The sequence below is a fragment of the Sinohyriopsis cumingii genome, chromosome 10, assembly GCF_028554795.1.
Source record: "Sinohyriopsis cumingii isolate HCF-2022 chromosome 10, ASM2855479v2, whole genome shotgun sequence".
NCBI classification, from domain to species: domain Eukaryota; kingdom Metazoa; phylum Mollusca; class Bivalvia; order Unionida; family Unionidae; genus Sinohyriopsis; species Sinohyriopsis cumingii.
This window is the reverse complement of record NC_142970.1, coordinates 18,096,262-18,120,011: the sequence shown is the minus strand read 5'-3', so window position 1 is coordinate 18,120,011 and position 23,750 is coordinate 18,096,262. Positions and strand designations below refer to the sequence as shown.

General features: G+C 36.3%; 1 protein-coding gene across 1 annotated transcript in view; it reads left to right on the top strand.

The window, feature by feature from the left end:
- Positions 1-10,900: 10,900 nt before the first annotated feature.
- The window catches only part of LOC149789666 (uncharacterized), a 107,774-nt gene continuing 94,924 nt past the window's right edge, over positions 10,901-23,750 (top strand). The window contains exon 1 of the mRNA XM_089973090.1: positions 10,901-10,973. Coding sequence (XP_089829216.1) covers positions 10,901-10,973 — 73 coding nt within the window. The remainder of the gene's footprint in view (positions 10,974-23,750) is intronic.

Below are 23,750 nucleotides of genomic sequence, written 5' to 3'. Positions count from 1 at the left end.
TTGAGCCATGCCATAAGCACACCCACTGAATTAGGCACTGAGGTATGCCATGAGCACCCACAGACATAGAACCATGCCATAAGAGCACACAGACATTAAGCCATGTCATAAGCACACACAGGCAATGTGCCATGCCATAAGCACACACAGGCATTGATCCATGCCATAAGCACATACAGGCATTGAGCCATGCCATAAGCACACACAGGCATTGAGCGATGCCATAAGTACACACAGGCACTGAGCTATACCATAAGCACACAAACATATTGAACCATGCCACAAGCACACACAGGCATTAAGCCATGCAATAAACACATACATACAAGGAAACCATGCCACAAGAACATACAGACATGGAAAGAGCCATGCCATAAGCACACACAGGCATGTAGCCATGTCATAAACACACACAGGCATTGAACATGCCATAAACACACACACACATATTGAACCATTCCATAAACACATGCATACATGGAAACCATGCCACAAGCACACAAAAACACTGAACCATGTTATGTGGATACAAAGACATGGAAACTATGACATCAGCACACAAAGGCAATGAACCATGCCAGAAGCACAAACAGATATTGAACATGCCATCAGCTCAAAGACAATGAAACATGCCATAAGCAGACTCAGACATAGAGTGTGTGTGATTTGGATTTTTAGCTATGATGTTTGCAGTGTGGCAGTTTATAGTGATGTCTAGCACCAGAGCTTCATGTAGTAGACATGTAGCATCATGATCTTCATCCAAGGCAGACACTTTTCCCACTGGAGTGGTTTCATACAAACATGGAAACCATACCATAAATAAACAGACGGACCAGGAATGGAACCATGTCATAAGCACACATATACATGGAAACCATGCCATACAAACACACAGACATGGCATAGAACCATATCATAAGCACACACATACATGGAAACCATGCCATATGAACACTGACATGGAATGGATTCATGCCATAAGCACAAAAAGACATTAAATCAAGCAATAAGCACACACAGACATTAAATTACGCCGTAAGTATTATCAACCTTCAGCCTAGAAAATAATTCCTATAATTAACACTGGAATAAATCAAAATATTTTGACATATCATGCCACACTGAGAAAAGACCTCTACTGACTCATCAAATCTGAATTATCCATCAATGCCGTATGAACGGTTTCCAGGTCACATTTCTCAGAGGTGATAATCAATGTTGTCCACTCATCTTAGAATTTATTATAATTGTACTGAATACTCGCAAGCCCAAAATAAAATCCACATAAAATTGTGAAATTCTATATCGGTCTTTTCTTTCACTGCTAATTAAACCATAATGTTTCCATGACAACCTTAACAATTTACGTAAATGCATCATCACTGTTATTGGTTAATGAATGAGAACTACAACATAGTTATTACTGGTTAATGAATCGAATCACATCATCATTATTACTGGTTTATGAATGGCAACTATGGGTCCAGTGCCTTGTACCCAACGTCTGACTAATTCCTGACATCAGTACAATAATCATACAGTCCTGTACCTAATTAATTCCTAAAATCAGCAAAATAATTACACAGACCTTCGCCTAACTAATTTATAATATCAGCTAAATAATCAAACAGTCCTTGGCCTAAGTATTTTCAAATATCACCAAAGCATTATGTCTAATTCCTAACATCAGCGAAATAATCATAATGCCCTATGCATAAGTAATTTTGAACATCAGCAAAATAATAATACAGTCCTAGGTCTAATTAATTCCTAACATTAGCAAAATAATTATACAAACCTATGCCTAATTAACTACATCAGCAAAGTAATTATTCTTTAACTTGTTTATGATTTTAATTGATATATTAAAATTATTATTACCTTGAGATGAACATATTTACTGAGGTTAAAGTATATTTGTTTCAGAAATCAACTAATTCCTAACATCAGCAAAATAATTATACAGCCCTATGCCCAATTAGCAACATCAGTAAAGTAATTATTCTTTAACATGTTTATGATTTGAACTTACATATAAAAATATTTATTACTTTGAGATGAACATTTTTACTGAGGTTAAAATCTATTTGTTTTAGAAATAAAGTATATTCTAGAAGCAAGTTAGTTATGAATTTGATGAAAAATTGGACAATATCCTGGTTCTGTTGTTGTGTCTTAGCGTTTTATAAAAAGTTGTTTACTTCAGAATTACTCATTCCATATCTTAATATCTGTTGCTAAGTTATACTCTTGGAATTATTGTTATTTAATTCCTGAACATTTTAGATTTTATCACTGTGATACATCAAGACTGTTAGCAAATCAACACTATTCCAGGATAATGGCATATAACACATACAAGACTGGAATTTATTTGGAGCACCAATGAAATTCATTAAGAATAATCTAAATTTTGGAACTGTGACATAATATTTTAGGACTATTTGAGATTTAAATCACAATATTGTAAGTTGCTTTTAAATTTTCACTTTGTATTGTATGGAAATAAATAATTTGCTAAATCTAATAATACTTTATTGGTTTTACTGTTTTCTGTTACTTAGTTTAGGACCATTAGCTCATAACATGATGGATTGTTTCCATTACTTAGTTTAAGACCATAGACCCACAACAGGAATTAGTGCCATCAATGAATTTACCACATATTAACTTCTATGCAGCTTGTCAAATTTGAGGAGTCACAAGAAGGCTTGCTACACTCCATCAATATCCAAATTAAATATAATTGGGAAATTTGATAATAATTCTTCTCTTTTATAATTAATTCAGTTCCGCATCAACCTGTGCCACACTTAATGATGTACTTTAAGCTAGTATTTACCTTTCGAAATGAATACATTATTACAAGTCATTATTTTTTAACACGAATATTATGCACAAATCAAGAGAATATTGGGGACAAAAATAGTTTGCAATGATTTCCTTTTAGCTGCCATATTATGACAAAAAAGTATTACACACTGTTCAGTAAAAGTTATAAATAAATTAAAAAAATAAAAGGTAGACGCATCTTCTTAATTAGAGTTAAGGTTTTACAAGGACCCTGCAAACAACATAGAGAGTAATGAAACAGGCAGTTTTCTAGTCTTTACGGTAATTGCATCCTTCAAAATCAGGACCAAGTCTCTTTGTCAATTACTACAATCAACGAATTGAAAGTTCACCATACACCACTATATACAAGCGATTTGGAAATAGCATGAATCCGTCGGCAAACCCGTAATAATACGGTCAGCAAAACCGGAGTCAACCGATACCGTTATCATCAGAATGACCTAATTGATTCAAAATGAATACGTTGATAATAATTACGGGATCAAGTGAATCTGACTTCACTTGCACGTCATACGGGAATGGGGATGGCTAAACTGTTTTTTGTTTTTTTTAAACGATATACAATTTCCTGATGGGAAGAAAAACAGTTAAAATTACCCTAACAAAGACTGCAAAGATCAGCTGATTACAGATGCGTATACATGTACGTGTAGCCTCCTGATGATTTCGAAAGACACAAGTTTGACATGATAAGGAGACATTTTCTAGATGAAAGCCGATTGCGGATACAACGTGTGATCACTAGAGATGATATTTAATAGATGTCACAGCTTCTTATACAACATACTGGACTTCGTCATATCGATCACTCAATGAACCCGTCCTAAAGCGCTTTCATCGCCGTTAAAACTCAATGGGCATGCGCAGGACAGGTCGAGACTAATAAGCCTGTATGGAAGGCGGCACAAGTTACCAGATTCCGGTTAAGCAGCAAATTGTGGATAAAATGTGAATAAAGTATTTTTCCCTGGTATCAATGTCATATCCATTTTGGTGTAAATAATTATCCTGTTTACATACGTTTATCGTCTTATGATGATTTAGGATTTTCAATTTTTTTCCAAGTTGTCCAATATTGTTCACTTATTCCAAAAGACATCCAAATTCCAAGCCTTAGCTAAGTTCTGACTGTAGAATATTTAAGGCCTGGGAATTTTCGATTTTGCATCGAACACATTGATTCACAAGCGACGAGACCCCTAAATTCCCTTCTCAAGGAGATGTAATCCACCCGGCTTTACCTAGTTGGTAACACCCTAACTAACCTTCGATTACGAATCGGAATTAATGATTTATATAAAAGATAACCTAGCTAACCGTCGATTACTTATCCAAAGTAATGCTTTATATAAAGATAACCCAGCTGACCTGTGATTAAGAATCCGAATAAATGCTTTATATAAAGATACCGTCATCAAAATTAGGATGATATAACAAAGAATGGATATTTAAAAAATTCCTTACAATTACAGCCTAATGCCGTCATATGTGATTTTTGCCTTATTCGCTCCATCATCCCAGTAGGGGAAGGTCATATTTCCTTTTATATGCATGTGAGGCTTGTTAATTTCTATATGTCACTCGTACTAGTAACAGCTGCAACAGCATCTCAGTATCAATAAATTAATAATAGTAGTAGTAATAGTTCTGACATAAGGGTAGCAATACGGTAGCAGTAGTAGCAGTAGTAGTAGTAATAGTTCTGACGTAATGGTAGCAGTACGGTAGTTGTAGTAGCAATAAGATAGCAGTAGTTCTATTAGCAGTAGTAGTATTAGTAGTAGTAGTAGTATTTTTAAAAAAGTTATCGGCTCTTCTTCATACAGTTTACCTCTGAAGTTCAGGAAGTGAAAATGACCAAGTGGAGCTAGCAACTTTTTTGAAAGGTGCAGATCTGGAGTGAGGCCAAGCTGTATACCATATAACCCCATATTACACCTATAAATCATACACCAAAACAAAGGGAATTAAAGTTTTTTTAAAAAAAACTATACCTAAGGTACACAAGGTCTTTTTTAAATAGCCAGCATAACCAGGGAGGAAAGCCAGGGAAATTCTTTTTCTTTACAATTCTACCCCCCCCCCCCGCAAAATACGAAACTGTAGGGCACCACCATAAGTAGGAATACGGTAGTAGTAGTGGTGGTGGTTAGTAGTAAACAGATGATTGTGAGCTAGCTACATGGCTACAGTACCTCGATACTAGTGGTCGTGGGTTTTTACCCAGCAGAATCATACAATTGGTTTATAAAAGTGGTACATAGCAGCTGCCTCTCACCAGCACCTGCTACATGTCTGCGGCGTAATGCCCCAGTGCTAGACGTGACTATAAACTGCCACACTGCTGACATCGTAGCGATATGACTAAAATCGATAAATCTACATTAAAATTCCACAACCCAAAACACACTCCCTTGAGCTACCTACCTGTATAACTAACTTCATAGACTTTGGTAACTACTATTACACATTGATATTTGCATGCCAGCACTACACATTTCCATTATTATTTGAATTTATTTATTTTTCAGATTTATTCTCTCTATTAGCCATATTTACTCAAGTAAACCTGAAGAAAGAGATACGCATGTTGTAACTAAGTCAGTTGAATATCCATTGTAGTATTTGTCTGCGCACGCCAATAGCTTGCCAGATAAGGTCAACACTTAATAACATGGCTTGTTGTCATGCAATGATTGGTTGGTTTTGTGTATGATAAGACGTCTTTACTTGGAGACAAGTACAATCATTACATAGAACACCGACTGGTGAACTTCGGAAAGTTGCATGTTAAAGGATTTATAGATATTCTGTAAGTATCTGTCTACTATTTATTTTTTATGAAACATTAATTTATATTGAGTCAATGCATGAAAATGGAATAACGTTTTACTGAATGTGCAGAGTCCTACATTTACTCAAATCAAGGTCACTGACACTAGTCTCTCCAAGAGTTGTTCAATTAATGATACATCATCAATTAAATTCACAGAGTTTTTAAGTTTTCAAACATATGTTATTGATGATACAGAGAGTTGGACATTCTCAGTGACAGATGTTCACATACTAAATCCCGGTTAACTTACACGTAGGTTATTTAATGCACAAAAGTTGTTTATTTTTAGTGAGTGCGATTATAAGGTAAAATTATCATGTGCACGTCGTTTCCTGTCAGTTCCTGTGACTATGAGGTCAATAAGAGCAAATGAAGATTCTTTAAAAGAAATCATTACCGGTATTTACATGGATTGCTAACCTCCACTATTATTATACTCACCACTAACACCCCATCTACATTATTTACATACACCACTAACTCTCCATCTACACTATTTACACACAACACTAACTCCCCCCAAATTATTTACACACTCCACTAACTCTCCATATACATTATTTACACAAACCACTAACTCCCTATCTACACCATTTACACACTCCACTAATTCTCCATCTACACTATATACACACACCACTAACTTCACATCTCCACTATTTACACACTCCACTCGCTCTCCATCTACACCATTTACACACCACTGACAACCCCTCTACAGTTCGAGTCTCGGATTCGGCTAATGTGGTTATGTGAGAAAGCTTGCCAGTAGCTTCTCGTGGGTCGGTGGTTCTTTTCGGGGGTTTTCCGGGTTCTTCCTCCACCATTAATACTGGCCGCCATGTATAGCCTATCTTGTGCTGAAAAATGGCGTTAAACCATACAACAACAACAACCCCTCTACACTATTTGCAAACGCCGCTAACACTCCATATACAATATATACACGTACCAATAATTCCTGATCTACACTATTTACATACTCCACTATCTCTCCATCTACACTATTTACACATAACACTAACTCACCCCAAATTATTTACACACTCCACTAACTCTCCATATAGATTATTTACACAAACCACTAACTCCCTATCTACACTATTTACACACTCCACTAACTCTCCATCTACACTATATACACACACCACTAACTTCACATCTCCACTATTCGCCCACTCGCTCTCCATCTACTTTATTTACACCCTCTATCTACATTATTTACATACACCACTAACTCTCCATCTACAGTATTTACACAATCCACTATCTCTCCATCTGCTTTACTTACACACAACATTAACCCCCCTCTACACTATTTACACACACCATTAACCCCCCAGCTCCATTTATATCACTAACTCCCCATCAACACTATTTACACACACCACTAACTCCCCTCTACACTATTTACAAACTCCACTAACTCTCCATCTACACTATTTACACACATCACTCACTCCTCCTCAACACAATATGCACACTCCACTAACTCTCCATCTACACTATTCACTCACACGACTAATTAACCATCTACACTATTTCAAAAGACCACTAACTCCCCAAATAGACTATTAGCATCCTCCACTAACTCTCAATCTACACTTTTTACACACCACACGAACTCCCCATCTACACTATTTACACACTCCACGAACTCTCCACCTAAACCACTTGCACACACCCTAACTCTCCATCTACACTATTTACACACATCACTAACTCCCTTCTACACTATTGACACACACAACTAATCTCCATCAGCACTATTTACACACAACACTAACCCTCCATCTACACAATTTACACACATCACTAACTCCCCCTCTACACTATTTACACATTCCACTAACTCTCCATCTATATTATTTACACACAATCAAATAACTCTCCATCTACACTATTTACACACACCACTAACTCCCCATCTATATTATTTACACTCATCGCTAACTCCCCATCTACACAATTTACACACACCACTTACTCCCCAGCTACACTATTTACACACACCACTAATTCCCCCTCTAACTATTTACACACTCCACTAACATTCCATCTTCACTTTTTACACAAACCACTAATTCAACATCTACACTATTTGCACACACCACTAACTCCCTCTCTAACTATCTACACACTCCACTAACATTCCGTCTCCAATATTTATACACTCCACTAAATCTCCATCTACACTATTTACACACATTACTAACTCCCCAACTACACAATTTAAACACACCACTAACCCCCTCTACAATATTTACACACACCACTAACCTCCTCTACACTATTTACACACACCACTAACTCACCATCTACACTATTTACACACACTACAAACTTCCCATCTACATTATTTGAACACACCACTAACTCCCCATCTACACTTTTTACACATACCACTAACTCCCCATCTACACTATTTACACACACCACTATAAAGTGCCACACTGCAGACATCGTAGCGATATGACTGAAAATTTGTTAAAGCTCCGTTAAAAATCCAAATAACACACACACCACCACCACCATTAGCTCCATATTCATTGTATTTACACATGTCACTAACTCCTCATCTACATCATTTACACCCACCGCTAATTAACTCATATAATTTAGTATTTACCTCTAAAACTAATCTCCCCATCCACATCATTTACACGCACTAACTCAAAATATATAGTATTTTCCCACCTCTAACTACTAATCTACATTATCTATACCCACCATTATCACCATATTCATTGTATTTACATATCCCACTAACTCCTCATCTACCAACCGCTAATTAGCTCATATAATTCAGTATTTACCCCTTAAACTGATCTCGCCATCCACATCATTTACACCCACTAACTCCAAATATATAGTATTTTCCCACCTCTAACTCCCCATCTACAGTATATGTACTCACCAATAACTCCACACCTACATTATTAACACTAACCAATAACTCCCCCAAAACAAAGGCACAATGCTTCGTCCAGTCATTGTAACAATTAGCTACTCTAATATGTACAAGATAATTTAAATACACAACACCGTTAAGATCACACAAAACCACTAAGATCACTCTACACCTCTTAGATCACACAAAACATACTAAGATTACACAACACCTATAAGATCACACACCACCTCTACGATCACATAAAACCACTAAGATCACAGTACACCTCTAAGTTCACATAAAACAACTAAAATCACACAACACATCTAGGGTCGCACAAAACCACAAAGATCATACACCACCTCTAAGATCACACACCACCTCTAAGACCACATAAGACTACTAAGATAATACAAAACTACTAAGATCACACAGTACTTCTCCAATGGCACAAGACTTCTAAGATCACACACCACCTCTAAGATCATATAAAACAACCAAGATCACAGTACACCTCTAAGTTCACATAAAACAATTAAGATCACACACCACCTCTAAGATCATATAAAACAACAAAGCTCACACAACACCTCTAAGATCACACACCACCTCTAAGACCACATAAATCTGCTAAGATCACACGAAACTACTAAGATCACACAACACCTCTAAGATGGCACAAGACCTCTAAGATTAAATAAAACTACTACGATCACACAGCTACCTTAAAATCACACAAAACCACTAGGATCACACAACACCTCTAAGATCACATAAAAACATTAAGATCACACAACACCTCTAAGATGGCACAAAATCACTCAGATCACACAACACCTCAAAAATCACATAAAACCAATAAATTCACACAACACCTCTACGGTAACACAAAACCAATAAGATCACACAACACTTCTAAGATCAAATAACACCTCTAAGATGGCAAAAGATCACTAAGATCACATAAAACCACTACGATCACATAAAACCACTATGATCATATGACACCTCTATAATCACAAACATCAACTAAATCACACAACACCTCTAAGATTACAGAAAACCACTAACATGTCACACCTTTAATATGTTACAAGATCACTAAGATCAAACAACACCTCTAAGATCACACAAATCCACTAAGATCACACAACACCTCTAAATCAGACAAAACCACTAAGATCACAAAACACTACTAAGAAAACGCAACATCGCTAAGATGGCACACGAGAACTAAGATCACCTAAACCACTAACACAACATCTTTATGATCACAAAAAATTAACTAAGATCACGCAACACCTCTAAGATCACATACAACCACTAAGAAGAAGCAATTTTAATATGGCACAAGATCACTATGATCAAACAACACTTCTAAACTCACACAAATCCACTAAGATCACACAATACTTTTAAGATCACATAAAACCAATAAAATCACACAACACCTCTAAGATGGCACAAGATCACTAAGATCACACAACATCACTAAGATCACACAACACCTCAAAAATCACACGAAACCACTAAAATCACACACAACCTCTAAGATCACATAAAACCATTAAGATCACACAACACGTTTAAGGTCACACAACACCTCTAAAATCACACGACAACTGTGAGATGGCACATTATCATTAGGATCACACAAAACCTCTAAGATCACAAAAACCCTAAGAACACACAAAACCTCTAAATTCACACAAAACCTCTAAGATCACATACCACCTCAAAGATCACACAGCTCCTCTAAGATCGCACAACACATCTAGGATGGCAGAAGATCACTAAGATCACATAACACCTATAAGATCACACAAAACTACTAAGATCACACAACACCTCTAAGATGGCACAAGATCACAGATCACATAACACCTCTAAGATGGCACAAGACCACATATCGCACAATACCTCTAAGATCTCGCAACACTTCTAAGATCACAAAACACATCCAAAATCATACAAAACCAGTAAGATCACAGTACACCTCTGAGATCACACGAAACCACTAAGGTCACAGTACACCTCTAGGATCACACAAAACTGCTAAGATTACACAACACCTCTAAGATGGCACTATGTCACTAATATCATAAAACACTAAGATGAATAGGGAATATAAATGTCATTATATTTTGTGTGTAAAAAAACTAAATATTAGTTATTTATATTACATCAACACGGCTAGAATAGTCCTGTCTATCTTTTGCAGCCCAGTCATCCTGTCAGCATTGTGTTAGATTGAAAACTCATTTCACTTGGAGTGTATAACCCTGAAGCACAATCATATAAAAGAAGATAAAATGGCTACAGGAGGAGAGAAAAAAGTTGGTTACAGTCTTGTCAAGGTTGGGACTCTGACACTAGAAGAAACCAGTAAGTGATCCATAAGTTACGTATAAAAATCCAGTGGAGTTTGTCAATGAATATTTTCATAATTTGCATAAGGATACTTGTACTATATTCATTACATGGTGGAAAATGTCAGTTTCTATTTTATACTCATTTGTTTCCTAAGGTCTGACATACCTAATGGAATATGACAGTTAATACTTTCATATTTTTGTAGTCTTTGTTACATAAGTCTGGCATATTTATTCGAATATTTAAGTGAATACTTTAAATTTCGATCTTAGTTTCATACTTTATCATTACCTATTGTCGGGCATACTTAATGGAATCTGTCAGTAAATATTTTCATACCCTGCATGCAGATGCTTTTAATACATATATTAGAAAGGAAAGACAGGAATGACTGTGTGTACTAGCAATACAACAGCCTGTGGGAAACACATCAGAGTTGGCTAAGCCTAAATATGGAATTACTAATTAACCTTAAAACTATAATGTAAAACCATAAGCTCATTGTTTGGTAATTCGATATTCCAACTGGCTGCAATGCAAGTCTTTTCATTGGTTATACGTGTAAGCTTTCACCATGACACCTATTATACTGGCTTTCTGTAAGATGACATAGTCTGATGGCTATACATACACATATAAAAGAGGTCAGTAACTGAAACTACTCTCTTTGTTCAGTGTAGTGTGTTCCTAAATAATGTTTATTCATATGCAATATGAACCGACCGATAGCGATTGTGACTACGTGGTGACAGCTATGAACATGCTCCTGTCACTGTTGGCAGGTAATCTTACCACCGCAATGCTAGGTTTTGTTCTTAGCGAGCTTAAATAATTATTTACCTTTATGTATAACGCCAAAATATGTCCTGTGGAGAGGTATTAGATTTTTGTAAGAAAAGGGTCAAATATCTATGTATCCTTTTTCTCGCACGGACGATGTTCAGACTACCTTTTTGGGGTTGATCTCTATCTAGAAGCTGTTCTTACGGAGTATAGATATTATGAACACAAAGAAGACTTGTAACGATGACGACAATTTTATTGATAAAGCATCCCCAAACAGATGTGTTGTTTGTCTCTGGCACAAAGTAGATTCAAGAAAACATACAGATTTTATGCATGCGCGTTATTAAAAGATTGGAAATTAGACGTCACAAGAATAAAATTTTGTATTTGTATGTTTTCAGCTAACAAACATCTAAACCAAAGAGTCTCATTTTGTTCATATTTGAGTAGAATTACGTTGAAGAATAATGTTCTAGTTAAGGTCTTCAAGAACATGTTTTGCAAGTCGTGCGTAAAGGAAATCCTGTCATCCAAATCCAGTATAATTTAGTCTATAGTCTAATTTGTTGGCATAAATCTCAAAATTGTATTGTTTTTAATATTTTTATCTATCACAAACATGTGTCCGCAAGATGGCAACATAAGACTGCATTGATCGTGTAATCATATGAGGTGCCCTGTTATTATTGTATGCTGTATAATACATTCGGTGTATGATATACATAGTCTCGTGTATGATAGCATAACTTCAAATTCATTATATTAATATTTCTTTCAATTTATTGTTTTATAAAATTAGATGCATATCTTAAATTTGTCTAATGAATGATTTACATTGACGTCCGAACTGAGTGAAATGTGTTGGATATAGGCGTTATTTCCCAATATTAAAAAGAGAATTCAAGTCTGAAGAAATAACTCGCGACTAAAACTTCAATTTGGAAAGTTCATGTACACTAATTAAGATTTTATGCTCGTCAAATATTAACTACAAATTCAGTTAATTGATATAATAAAATGAAATGATATCACATGATAAATATAATATCATAAAATAAGGGAAAAGGGTAAAATGGCGCCTCATATTACTCGGTCTAATATGGTTCGATGATCAGAATATTTAGATTTATCTATGGATATTATAAAAACGATATTAGTTTGACAATGGGTCAGTAATTGCCCTACCCACCCCACCGTCAACCAGGGTTATTATCCAGTACAAAAATATGCTTTCATTTTGACATGTGTAGAGTTAGAGGTTGAATAATCTCCCACCCACCAAACCGTCAACCATGGGTTGTGTCCACCACAGTACATGTTATTATTTGGACATTTTAAGAAAGTTAGCGATTTAATAATCACTCCACTCGCGCAACCATCAACCAGGGTTACAAACCGTCATTGTGGACTGGTCAAGCACACTCTTGAGTCGTGCAATCCTAGGTTCATAAACGCATTTAACACCTTGACCTACAGCCAGTTTGATGTCGGCTGGACCACAGAAGTTTGACGTCTTATCGTCAGCCAGAACGTCAGACTCCTGTGGTTGGACCATATCGCACACACACACACACACACGTGCGTGTGTAAGTTATTGTTTATTAAAGTTTGATCCGCCTCTGGCATTTTTAAACATTGTTTCGACTCTGTTATCAATTCTACAGACCAGTCAAGAATTTACATTGATCACTGATGAATCACTAGTGACGTAAGAAAATAACGATACAAATATTAAGAATTTCCACACACCCACCTCATTCATACAGGACAGGGTACGCAGGAATCTGGAATGAAAAAGAAAACTTATTTGGGCTTGATGAAACCCTTGAAACTGAACCGTAACCATGTAGCCTACTATAACTTGGATAGTTGTAACGGTATGTGTACACTTTCCATGGGATTTATCTACAGTGTTCATAATATCAGTAATACAAATTCGCAATAATCTGTAGAAATTATAAGGTAATTTATTTGTTTATGAGGCACACACACACACTGTAATTTATTTAATGCTTGCTTTTACTGCTGTTGTTTTTTCTTAAAACTATAATTAGGTTGTAAAACAAAATTATTTTTAAATATCAAAATATCCAAGAGGTGCCCCCATCTAGTGTCTCTGCTTTGGTTGGTCAGGCAATTTTTTTTTTGAGGGGGTGCACCAGACAGATGCCCCCCATTCCAAAAAAAATATAAAATGTATTGTATGTTTGTATGTTTCCCCCTCAGATTTGTAAGTTTTGTTTTGTTTCGTAAAAAGAATCTTATTATTACAAATTTTAGTTTTAATTTTGATGGGGTATTTATTTTCCCTATTGTTATCTATGGGGTTATTCTTCCGAGCCTGGTCTTATTCACCTTGCTCGGAGTCCCTTCCCTGAAAATTTTGTGACCTTTGCTACAGGTCCCCTAAGTCTCAGTGTTTGCTACTTGTGTTAATGCTATATTGTGTGTATGCTATATTTTCTGTATGTTTGAGACAGCAAGTATAAGTCAGAATTTTCCCCCAGTTATCTTATTTCAATTCGTTGGGTATAGAATATATTGTAATATATTTTATGTTATTTATCCTTTAATTTATTTTCAATTTAGAGTTTTAGCGATCGGAACGGTGTGCTATATTAGTTTAAGAAAAAAATTTATATTGTTTTATTCAAGTGTTAATCTGTGTGGTTCCTCGTAGTATGTTCTTTAAATAGGTAGGCTGTGCTCGATTCACATTTCTTTATTCTCCTTGTATTTCTCCTGATTCGAGTTAGACATCCTTTAATTATTTAAACTATTTCTTAGAAATTTCCAAAATTGTTTAAGACACTACAAGAATGTAGGTCGGTTGACCATACAGTGAGGGAGCTGTAGGGTAAGAGTGTGTGTGTGATTTGGATTTTTAACGTAGCTTTAACAATTTTTCAGTCATATCGCTACGATGTCTGCAATGTGGCAGTTTATAGTGATGTCTAGCGCTGGGGCATCATGCCGCAGACATGTAGCATGATGTCCCACCCAGTCACATTATCCTGACACCAGGCCGACCAGTCCTAACACTAACCTCTTAATGCTGAGCGCCAAGCGAGGCAGCTGTTAGTACCGTTTTGGTAAGTCTTTGGTATGACTCGGCCGGGGATCGAACCCACGACCTCCCGCGTCCGAGGCGGACGCTCTAACCACTAGGCCATCGGAGCGGTTTGTAGGGTAAGAGAACAGGACCTTAATCAGTGGGGGTAATACTGTAAGTATTTGTGTTTGTTGTTGGGTTTAACGCCATTTTTCAGCACACGATAGGCTATGCATGGCGGTCAGTATTACTGGTGGAGGAAGAACCCGGGAAAACTCCAGAAAGGACCACCGAACCACGAGAAGCTACTGGCAAGTTTTCTCACATACCCACATTAGCCGAATCCGAGACTCGAACCCACGCGTACAGAGGTAAGATGGCAGTGATCCCTATAGTTCCTTATTTCAGATAGTAGTTATTTTTTATTTTTCCAAAGTATGACATCATATAAGTGTTTTGAATTTTCAAGTGTTAATTGAAGATTTAATAAGTATGGGCTCTTATTTAGAATATATTATAATATTATAAATTAAGAATTTTTTAATTCAAATGTAAAATTGTATATTTTTTAATATTTTTTTTTATTTGAAAAGAAATTTTAAAATTTTTAAATCATATTGATATCTCGGGAAAAGATGTTACTTTTATTTTTATATCATTTCCCAAAAATTATTGCTGATTTAGAAATTTAAATTCTATGTAGTTTTTAATCAAAGTGTCTTAGGTTCCTATTTAATATTATTTTGGTTGGTGGTTTAGAGACGTTATTATTATATTTTTTCTTATTTTATTTTTTTTAAATTTTAATATTTGAATTGGATCCTGGGTTTTGTAGATTCCATGTACGGGTCCAGGGATGAGTTGGAGGCTCTGGCCTGCTCACTGGCAGTATCACACCCCTAGTGGGTAGCTAACTAGAGTTCCACCTCCCATCGCCCTTTCCCTCCATATTCTCCCTCCCCTCCAGGTACCAGTCTTTGTATTAAAACAATTCATTGTTATCTACCTATTACAATTATCTGCCCACAGGCCCTCATTATTCCTATAATATAATCCGTAATTTTATAGAGTGTGCTTTTATCGAAATTCCTGTCTAAAAATAAAATACTTTCTCTTTTATATATCCCCTTTTTACATATTTCCCCAATTAATTTTATTCTATCTTCTTTTTTCTTATCACATTGTGTCATAGTGTGGTACTTTCTAAAAGGGGCAATTTTACACAGTGGCCATTTTTGTGATACTCTGGTCATGTGCCGTCTCACTGCCACGTCTCCTGTCAACCATGCAGTATGCATGTATTTGAAGCAGAGGCTTTGAATGTTAGGAGATACTAGTTCATTCCAGTGCCCCTAGGCCCTTTTCCAGTTAACTCCTAAATGTTCTTGTTCTATTTTGATCTTGGATTTTTTTCTTCTGTTGTCTCTTCTCTAATCCATTGGCATGTATCTTTCTCTTATTTTTCCCATAATTCCTTTTTATCACGATATTTAATTAATAATTCCTTAACAAGTCTACATTTCCTAAGCATTTCAATTTTTTTTTGTAAATTTTATTTTGGTATATCTCTCTCCTATTTCTCATGGCAAAACCGTACCAATATATGTATATCGCTTCCCACGGTAGGTTGGGTTCAGATTATAGTTTTTAAACCTATTTAAAATATTAGCATGTTGAATTAAAATGGGATATGGTAGTGCTAATTCCCTTCCTTCCCTCGCTCTATATACAGTTTCTTTATTTACGTAGCATTTTATAATTCCATATAAAATTAATAATATCATCGTCTTTTTTGTTTAATATGCCATTTTCTATTTCTGTAGATTTTAAAATATAATTTATGTTTGAATACATGTATGTTTTGACCACCACATAATGCATAGTGGTGTTAGTGCCCAGATATGTACATTTTCTTCTGTCTCTTTTACATATTTTTTTTCAATTTTCCTGTTCGTCTCTCCTCCTGAAGTTGACTCCCAGTGCCTTAACTCGTTTTTTAATGGGGGGGGGGGGGGGCAGCCCTGGGTGAATGCCCCACCAGTTCCTTATCTTTAGAATTTCTGTTTTATCGTTGCTGATTTTCCAACCTGAGGCTTTTCAAAAAAATTTCAAATTCTTTTTCCAGATGTTTAAAGGAGTTTGGGTGTTTTATAAAGTTAGTTCAATCATCTGCATGTTGTAGCATCTTGATTTCATCTTTTATATTTGGAACTTTTATGCCTTCAATTTTACTGTTCAGTCTTATTCTTATACTTAGGATCGCAATCGCTATTACGTATAATAGCATAGATAATGTGCATCCTTGCCTCACTGATCTTTGTATGTTGAATTTTCCCGTGTTCGCCCCATTTACCTGTAGTCTTGAGGTTATTTTGTTGTACAGGATTTTAGTCCATTGTTGAACATTTTCTCCAAATCCAAATTTGTCCAAGACTTTTTGTATTTAGTTGTGTTCTAATCTGTCAAATGATTTTCCTGGTCAAAAAATACCATAGCACCTTTTAGCCCACATTCTTGTACGTACTCTATGATTGTTTTTGTACTTAGAGCACTAATTTGTATATCCCTCCTCGTGGCCTCACGTGTTTGGTTTATGCTTACAGTTCTAAACATTCCCTTTTTTATTCTTGCGGCTAAAATTTTGCTTAGTATTTTAAAATCAGTATTAGGAGGGAGATGGGCCTCCAATGTTTTAGATCTTCCCTATCTCCCTCACCATTATATATATATATATATATATATATATATATATATATATATATATATATATATATATATATATATATATATATATATATATATATATAAAGTGTTATGATCCCTTCCCTCATGCTTTCTGTCATAGTATCATTTCTCAAATGAATATTATTGCATAAACCTTCCAGAATGGGCGACAACTCACCGCGGAATTTCATGTAAAAATCCAAGGTGAGTCCATCTCTACCTGGGTATTTTCTTTTGGTCAGATTATTTATGCTATTTAGAATTTCTTCGCTTGAGATGAAATCATCACACAAGTTTTTGTGTTCTGATGATATCACCTCGCAATCTATCCCTTGTAAATAATCCTCTATTATATTGGTATTAATTTGTTGTGACATATATAAATTAATGTAAAACTCTTCGATGTATTTTAAAATTTCCTTCCTGTAAGTTACCCCCTTTCCCTCATTTTTTTTTAAGAGTTTCAACATATTTTTGACCCCCCCCCATTAACTCCACTCTTTTGTACAGTCCCTCCGCTTTTTTATGTATAGCACTGTATTTTCCAGCCCTTATTTCCCTCTCTTTGTTTTTTTTTATATCTAAAATTGTGTTGTTTAATTTCCAGTTCCCTATGCCCCATTTGTGTTTATATTCCAAAGTTATTTCTAGATATATTAAATTGTGATCTGAAATTTTGAAGTCCTTGATGCCTGCTTCTTTATAAATATCTTTTTCAACATTAGTACAATAAAATTTATCTAATCTGCTTCCTTTATTTATTTTGTAATTATATGTATACTCCCTCCTTAGTAAATTAAAATGTTTACATATGTCTATCATTTTATGATTTTTTTAAAAAAAAGAATCCGAACTCTGGTTTAAACCTAATGTCGTTGGTGGTTAATTCCCCATCTCTATCTGTATTTTCCCCCACCCAATTAAAATCTCCCCCTAAAATAAAATTTTCCATGGTGTATTTTTCCATGTATTTAGATACATTTTCCAAAAATAGTTGTTTGCGTTATTTATTCGCTGGCATATATACATTTAAAAAGTGAACTTCTTCCATTACAATGTGAATCAATCTCCCTTTAAAAAAATCCCCCTTTTTTTCCCTTTTCCAATTCACCCCCCCCCCCTTTATTTTTTTTATGAAAGTTGCTACCCCTCCTCTTACATCTTCTCCCTTTAAATCATTTAAAATCAAAACTCCATTCATTTTATCCTCGTATAATGCTTTTAGCTCGCTGGTGAAACTATTATGTGTTTCCTGTATAAACAATACATCATTGTTGGTTTCATTGCATAGTTTTGTTAATTTTTCTTTGTTGATCCCATTTGCATTTATAGATGAAACGCGGAAATTTTTTCTTTCCATATTTCATTTTCCTTTCAGGTTGCCGCATTTCGGTTATATATGGTTATTTTTAACTTAGTTTCAAATTGAATATATGTGTATGTTTTGATTTACTTAATTTGTATTGTTTATTTGAGGGGGCACTGAATCCCCCCTAAATTCTTAAATGATGTCTTCGGTCTTATCTATGCTCGTTTGGTCTTTGGTGTTTTCCGTTGTCGTTTTCCGTTAATTGCGATTCCGTTTCGTTTTCTGTAATGTTGTCGTTTTCGCTAATGTCTTTGTCTCTGTCGCTGTATTTGTTGTCATTCACCTGTCTCAGCTGTTTTGTCCCTATCGTCTTGTCCTGTTTAATTTCATATATAGTTAAAGGGCTCTCTTGTTCTGTGTCGCTACTGCCCCTCTCCTGGAGAGTGCTTTCCTTTTGTTTATTCTTTTTATCCTTATTTTTGGCAAGGGAGTAGAGGTCAGATGCTTCAAACTCACATCTGACTCCACACCTTCAATTTTGTCATTGTCCTCTACTACTGAGTTTTCTTCTTCTTGTAGAAGTGAAAACCTGTTGGTCAAAGTAATCTGAGGCCCCTTTAGTCCGAGTTTCCTCTGACCCTTGCCACCCCAATTTTTATATTTGGACATTTACGTTGGGGTGTACGAAACTCGGACTAAGGCAAGCAGCAGGGGGGGGCGAATCGGACATTTTGTCCAATCGTTATTTTGCTTAATTATTACTTTCTGCACTCAACGATCTAGTGTCGTCAGCGCCTGGTAAAAAAAAAACGACGACGTCGTTGGGGGATCGTCCAAACGTCATTTGGTTTAATTAACACCTTCTGCGCGTCGATCCCCAGCGTCGTCAGCGTCCGGTAAGCACATCGACGACCGCGTCGATGTCATCGCCCCCCCCTGCTGCTAAGAAGTTATTTACAATGATCTTACAAACAGAGTGATCACTAACTCCTCCTCCTGTAGATCAATTAGGTTATTTGACTGATCGGTGAGTTTAAAATTAATTCTCGTTAAAAACCGATCATGGCATCGCATATAGACCGGATTAATCGGATTCTCAACGATTAAAAATCCCGGAGGGGCTGTTGGTGAAAATGAATAAAGGATATATCCCTGTTGAGCTTGATTTGATTGATTGGTATCTACCTGGTAACTCCCTTCGATAACATCACACACTAGATTGATTGCTATCACCGATGCGATATTTACGTTGTATGGAGCAATATGTATACCATCATCCCCGTTATCGTGTCTGAGGATATAAGTTGATGGACTGAGAAAATCATTAAGAGACTTTCTTAGTTCTGGCGCGTTGTATCCTGGAAACTTGAAATCGGGTAAATCGGCTTCTGTGATATTATACCCGGTTAGGAATTTTTGTTTATTATCATCGCTGCTATCGGATATTGTCTTAACGATTCGCTCATTAATATATTCCATGTCTGATATAAGTTGATTTAACACCTCAACGTGTTTTCGTGCTTTTGTTTTCCGTAGCTGTTCTAGTTGTGATTGGTAATTACGATTAATCTCGGCAAACGCACCAGTGATATCATCTAAACGAACTGTGACCTTGGCTGACAATTCAGGAGTTTTCTTATACGGAAAAAACCATTGCATGGTATTCCTGTCTTGAAATATAAACTCGCTGGGTAATAACGTGTTTCTTATAATAGACAAATCATTCAGATAACTGGGATTAATCTCATGATACGATTGCACATTTGTGTGCAAATCCGCGGGTGGATTCTTAGGCCATCCTAGTATGGTTCTTATTGAACTGTTATAAATATCAACCATATACCCCGGTGTGCTTATTTCAATCGTCGATGATAACGTCGGTTCATGAACCGTAATAGCGATTTTTGATTCCTTTCCTGTGATCGATTTTATTCTGCGTTGAAATTCTTTATTGATTTGCTCTATTTGGTATGACCCAGTTGGTATTGTAACCTCCTCCCAGTCTGGGGTCCCATCGGGTTTATTTTTCCGTGCAAAAACCAGCGAGTTATTAGGTTGTTGTCCGTTAAATGCGTCCGCTCGGATATTAGGCCAACTGTGATATACTCGCAATTTTGCCAGCGCTATTTCCTTTACTGGAACCGGTGATGGAAAGTTTACACTGAATTCGGGTTTCGTTGATGTTATCGATATCATATTTGTTTGTACCGGAGTGGTATTCTCCGCGATCCGCTGAAGTAATTGAGACCCTTCGGGGTTCAGCGACATTATTATTATTCGTTGTTTTTAGTGTCTAATTTTAACAACCAGGTGGTTTCGGCTTCCAGTTGAAAATCCTCGATTTTTGACATCGCGGAGCTATATAACTGGACCATCGTGGAGAATTCAACATCGGATACGAACAAATTATCAATCGATAACGAGATCAACCCGGATAATTTCGAGTATGCGTCGGATACTATTTGATGTTTTACTGTATACTCGTTGAGTTTTTTCTGAAAACACGATGATATCTTCCTAGTGATTGCGTTGGCAACTCCAGCAACTGTTGTCATTGCGGAGACAGCGATTGGAACAGCGATCGGGGCTATCGTGGTCACCGTGGATAAAATAACACCGGCGCCAGCTACTATACCCGATACCGAGTACACGACCGCGTCGATGGCGGTTATTTTTCTGCGGTATTTTTTTATTTTTGCACGGTATTGTTCGGAAAGCGTTTTCAAGTTCGCGGAAAATTCTTTTGCGGTATCGAATCGATATTGATGTGACGTCGGTGATACCTCTGATTCAATTTCCTTGGTGGTCATTTTTATTTTAAAAGAGCTAGTGTTTTTAATTACTTAGATTCACTGCAAATTCCACATACCATGTAATGTTTGCCCGGGCTAGATTTCTATCAACGGCATAAATTGTAAACTGTTCAGTTGCGTTCCTGTCTATAATTGTTGATATTGTATTGTTAAACCCGGATGAACTTGACGATAATATATTAAACTGCATCATTGAAATCAGTGTCAATCGATAAATACCCTTAACAGTTGCGGTAATATTTACTGTATTCTGTGTAGGAGTCCAATCGAATGATCCATGCCGAATTGTGTATACTGTGTTGATGATGTTCTCATGAGGGATTTTTATTTTTTCGAATTGCTCTGCTACTCTCGGTAGTCCGTCTTTAATCGCTTCAACATCAGTTTTAATCGTTCCTATTTCCTGTATATGCGTGTCCACATCTTTTTTGTTCGCTGCAACCCTAGTAATGAGTGTATTTATTTCCTGTATATGCGTGTCTATACTTTTTTTGTTCGCTATAACATTAATTTTGAGTACTTCTATTTCCCCTTCATGCACGTCTATACTTTTTTTGCTCGCTATAGCATTAGTGTTAATTGTTTCTATTCTCTGTCCATGCGCGTCTACATTATTTATGATCGTTACAACATTAGTTTTGATTGTTTCTATTTTCCGTGTATTCTCGGTCATACTTTTTTTGTTCGCTGCAACATCAAGTTTGATTGTTCCTATTTCATATGTATGCACGTCTATGCTTTTTTTGTTCGCTTCAACATTAGTTTTGATTGTTCCTATTTCCTGTGTATGCGCGTCCACACTCTTTTTGTTCGCTTCAATATCAGTTTTGATTGTTCCTATTTCCTGTGTATGTGCGTCCATATTATTTATGATCGTTGTAACATCAGTTTTGATTGTTTCTATTTTCCGTCCATGCGAGTCTACATTATTTATGATCGTTGCAACATTAACGCCGATTGTTTCTATTTCCCGTTCATGCGAGTCTACACTCTTTTTGTTCGTTGCAACATTAGTTTTGATTGTTTCTATTTCCTGTCTATACGCAGTGATATCATTTATAGTTATTGTGATCTCATCCGGCTTGGTATTTTTTTTACCAAAGAATTTATCAAAGTTGTCATCGATCCTGTTAACATTTTTTCGTAACGAGGTAAATTGGCCCGGCAGCGTCATAAGATCCGAAATAGCATTTGTTATTATTATAAAATTCGGTTCGGTTGCCGTCGGGGGCCCCCGAAAGAAACTATCGACAATGTGTCGCACATCGTCGAAATGCGTTAGCGTCAACACGATCCGTTCTTCATACGATTTAATTTCACTACGTAAACCTTTTAACGAATTTGACATGGTTATATAATTGTCGCCAAGTGTACTTATTTTTCCATTTATCGTCAAGATGGATTCACCCGGTTTGATTCGTCCGTCGCTGGTATACAGCGCGATAGTGTCCTCGGCGGCATCACGCTGTCGTATTAAAACGTCATTCAGTGACACATTACTGGATTTCAATTTACCCTGGCGGTCTTGAAATACAACTATTTCATCTGGGTCAACACTGGTTAAATTCAACGTATCAGCGATTTCATCCTCAATTAGTTTTTTTATGTCATCGGTGGCGGGCGTTTCCGTGGGCTTTTTCAGCGCCGAAACCGGTCGTCCCCAAATATCAATCATTATTATTGTAAATGTTATTCTCTAAAATCCGTTGAGCTTCTACGACTCCACTAGTGTATTCGTTTACAACCACATGAGGTGGTTTTCGCGATGATGAAATCGCCGCAAGTACGTTTAATACCTCGCGGCCACATATCGGTGGGTCACTTAATTGCTGTGTTGGCAGCGTGGAATAAAAAACCCGGGCTGAACACGCCCGGACATACCGCATGAACTCTTTCGGCGGAGCTAACCCGTATGAATCAAAATAGACGATCGCACGCGGATCAATCGCGTATGCAACCCAATGAGTTCCCGCTCCGGAGGACCCATCGAGGTTAATTATGCCGGTTTCAATATTCCTTGGTGCCGCCGGTAATTGATCCCTCATAAAAACACCTCTGAAGTTTTTTATCGCTAGCGCGTTTGCGGCGTCTATTAAATCAAAATT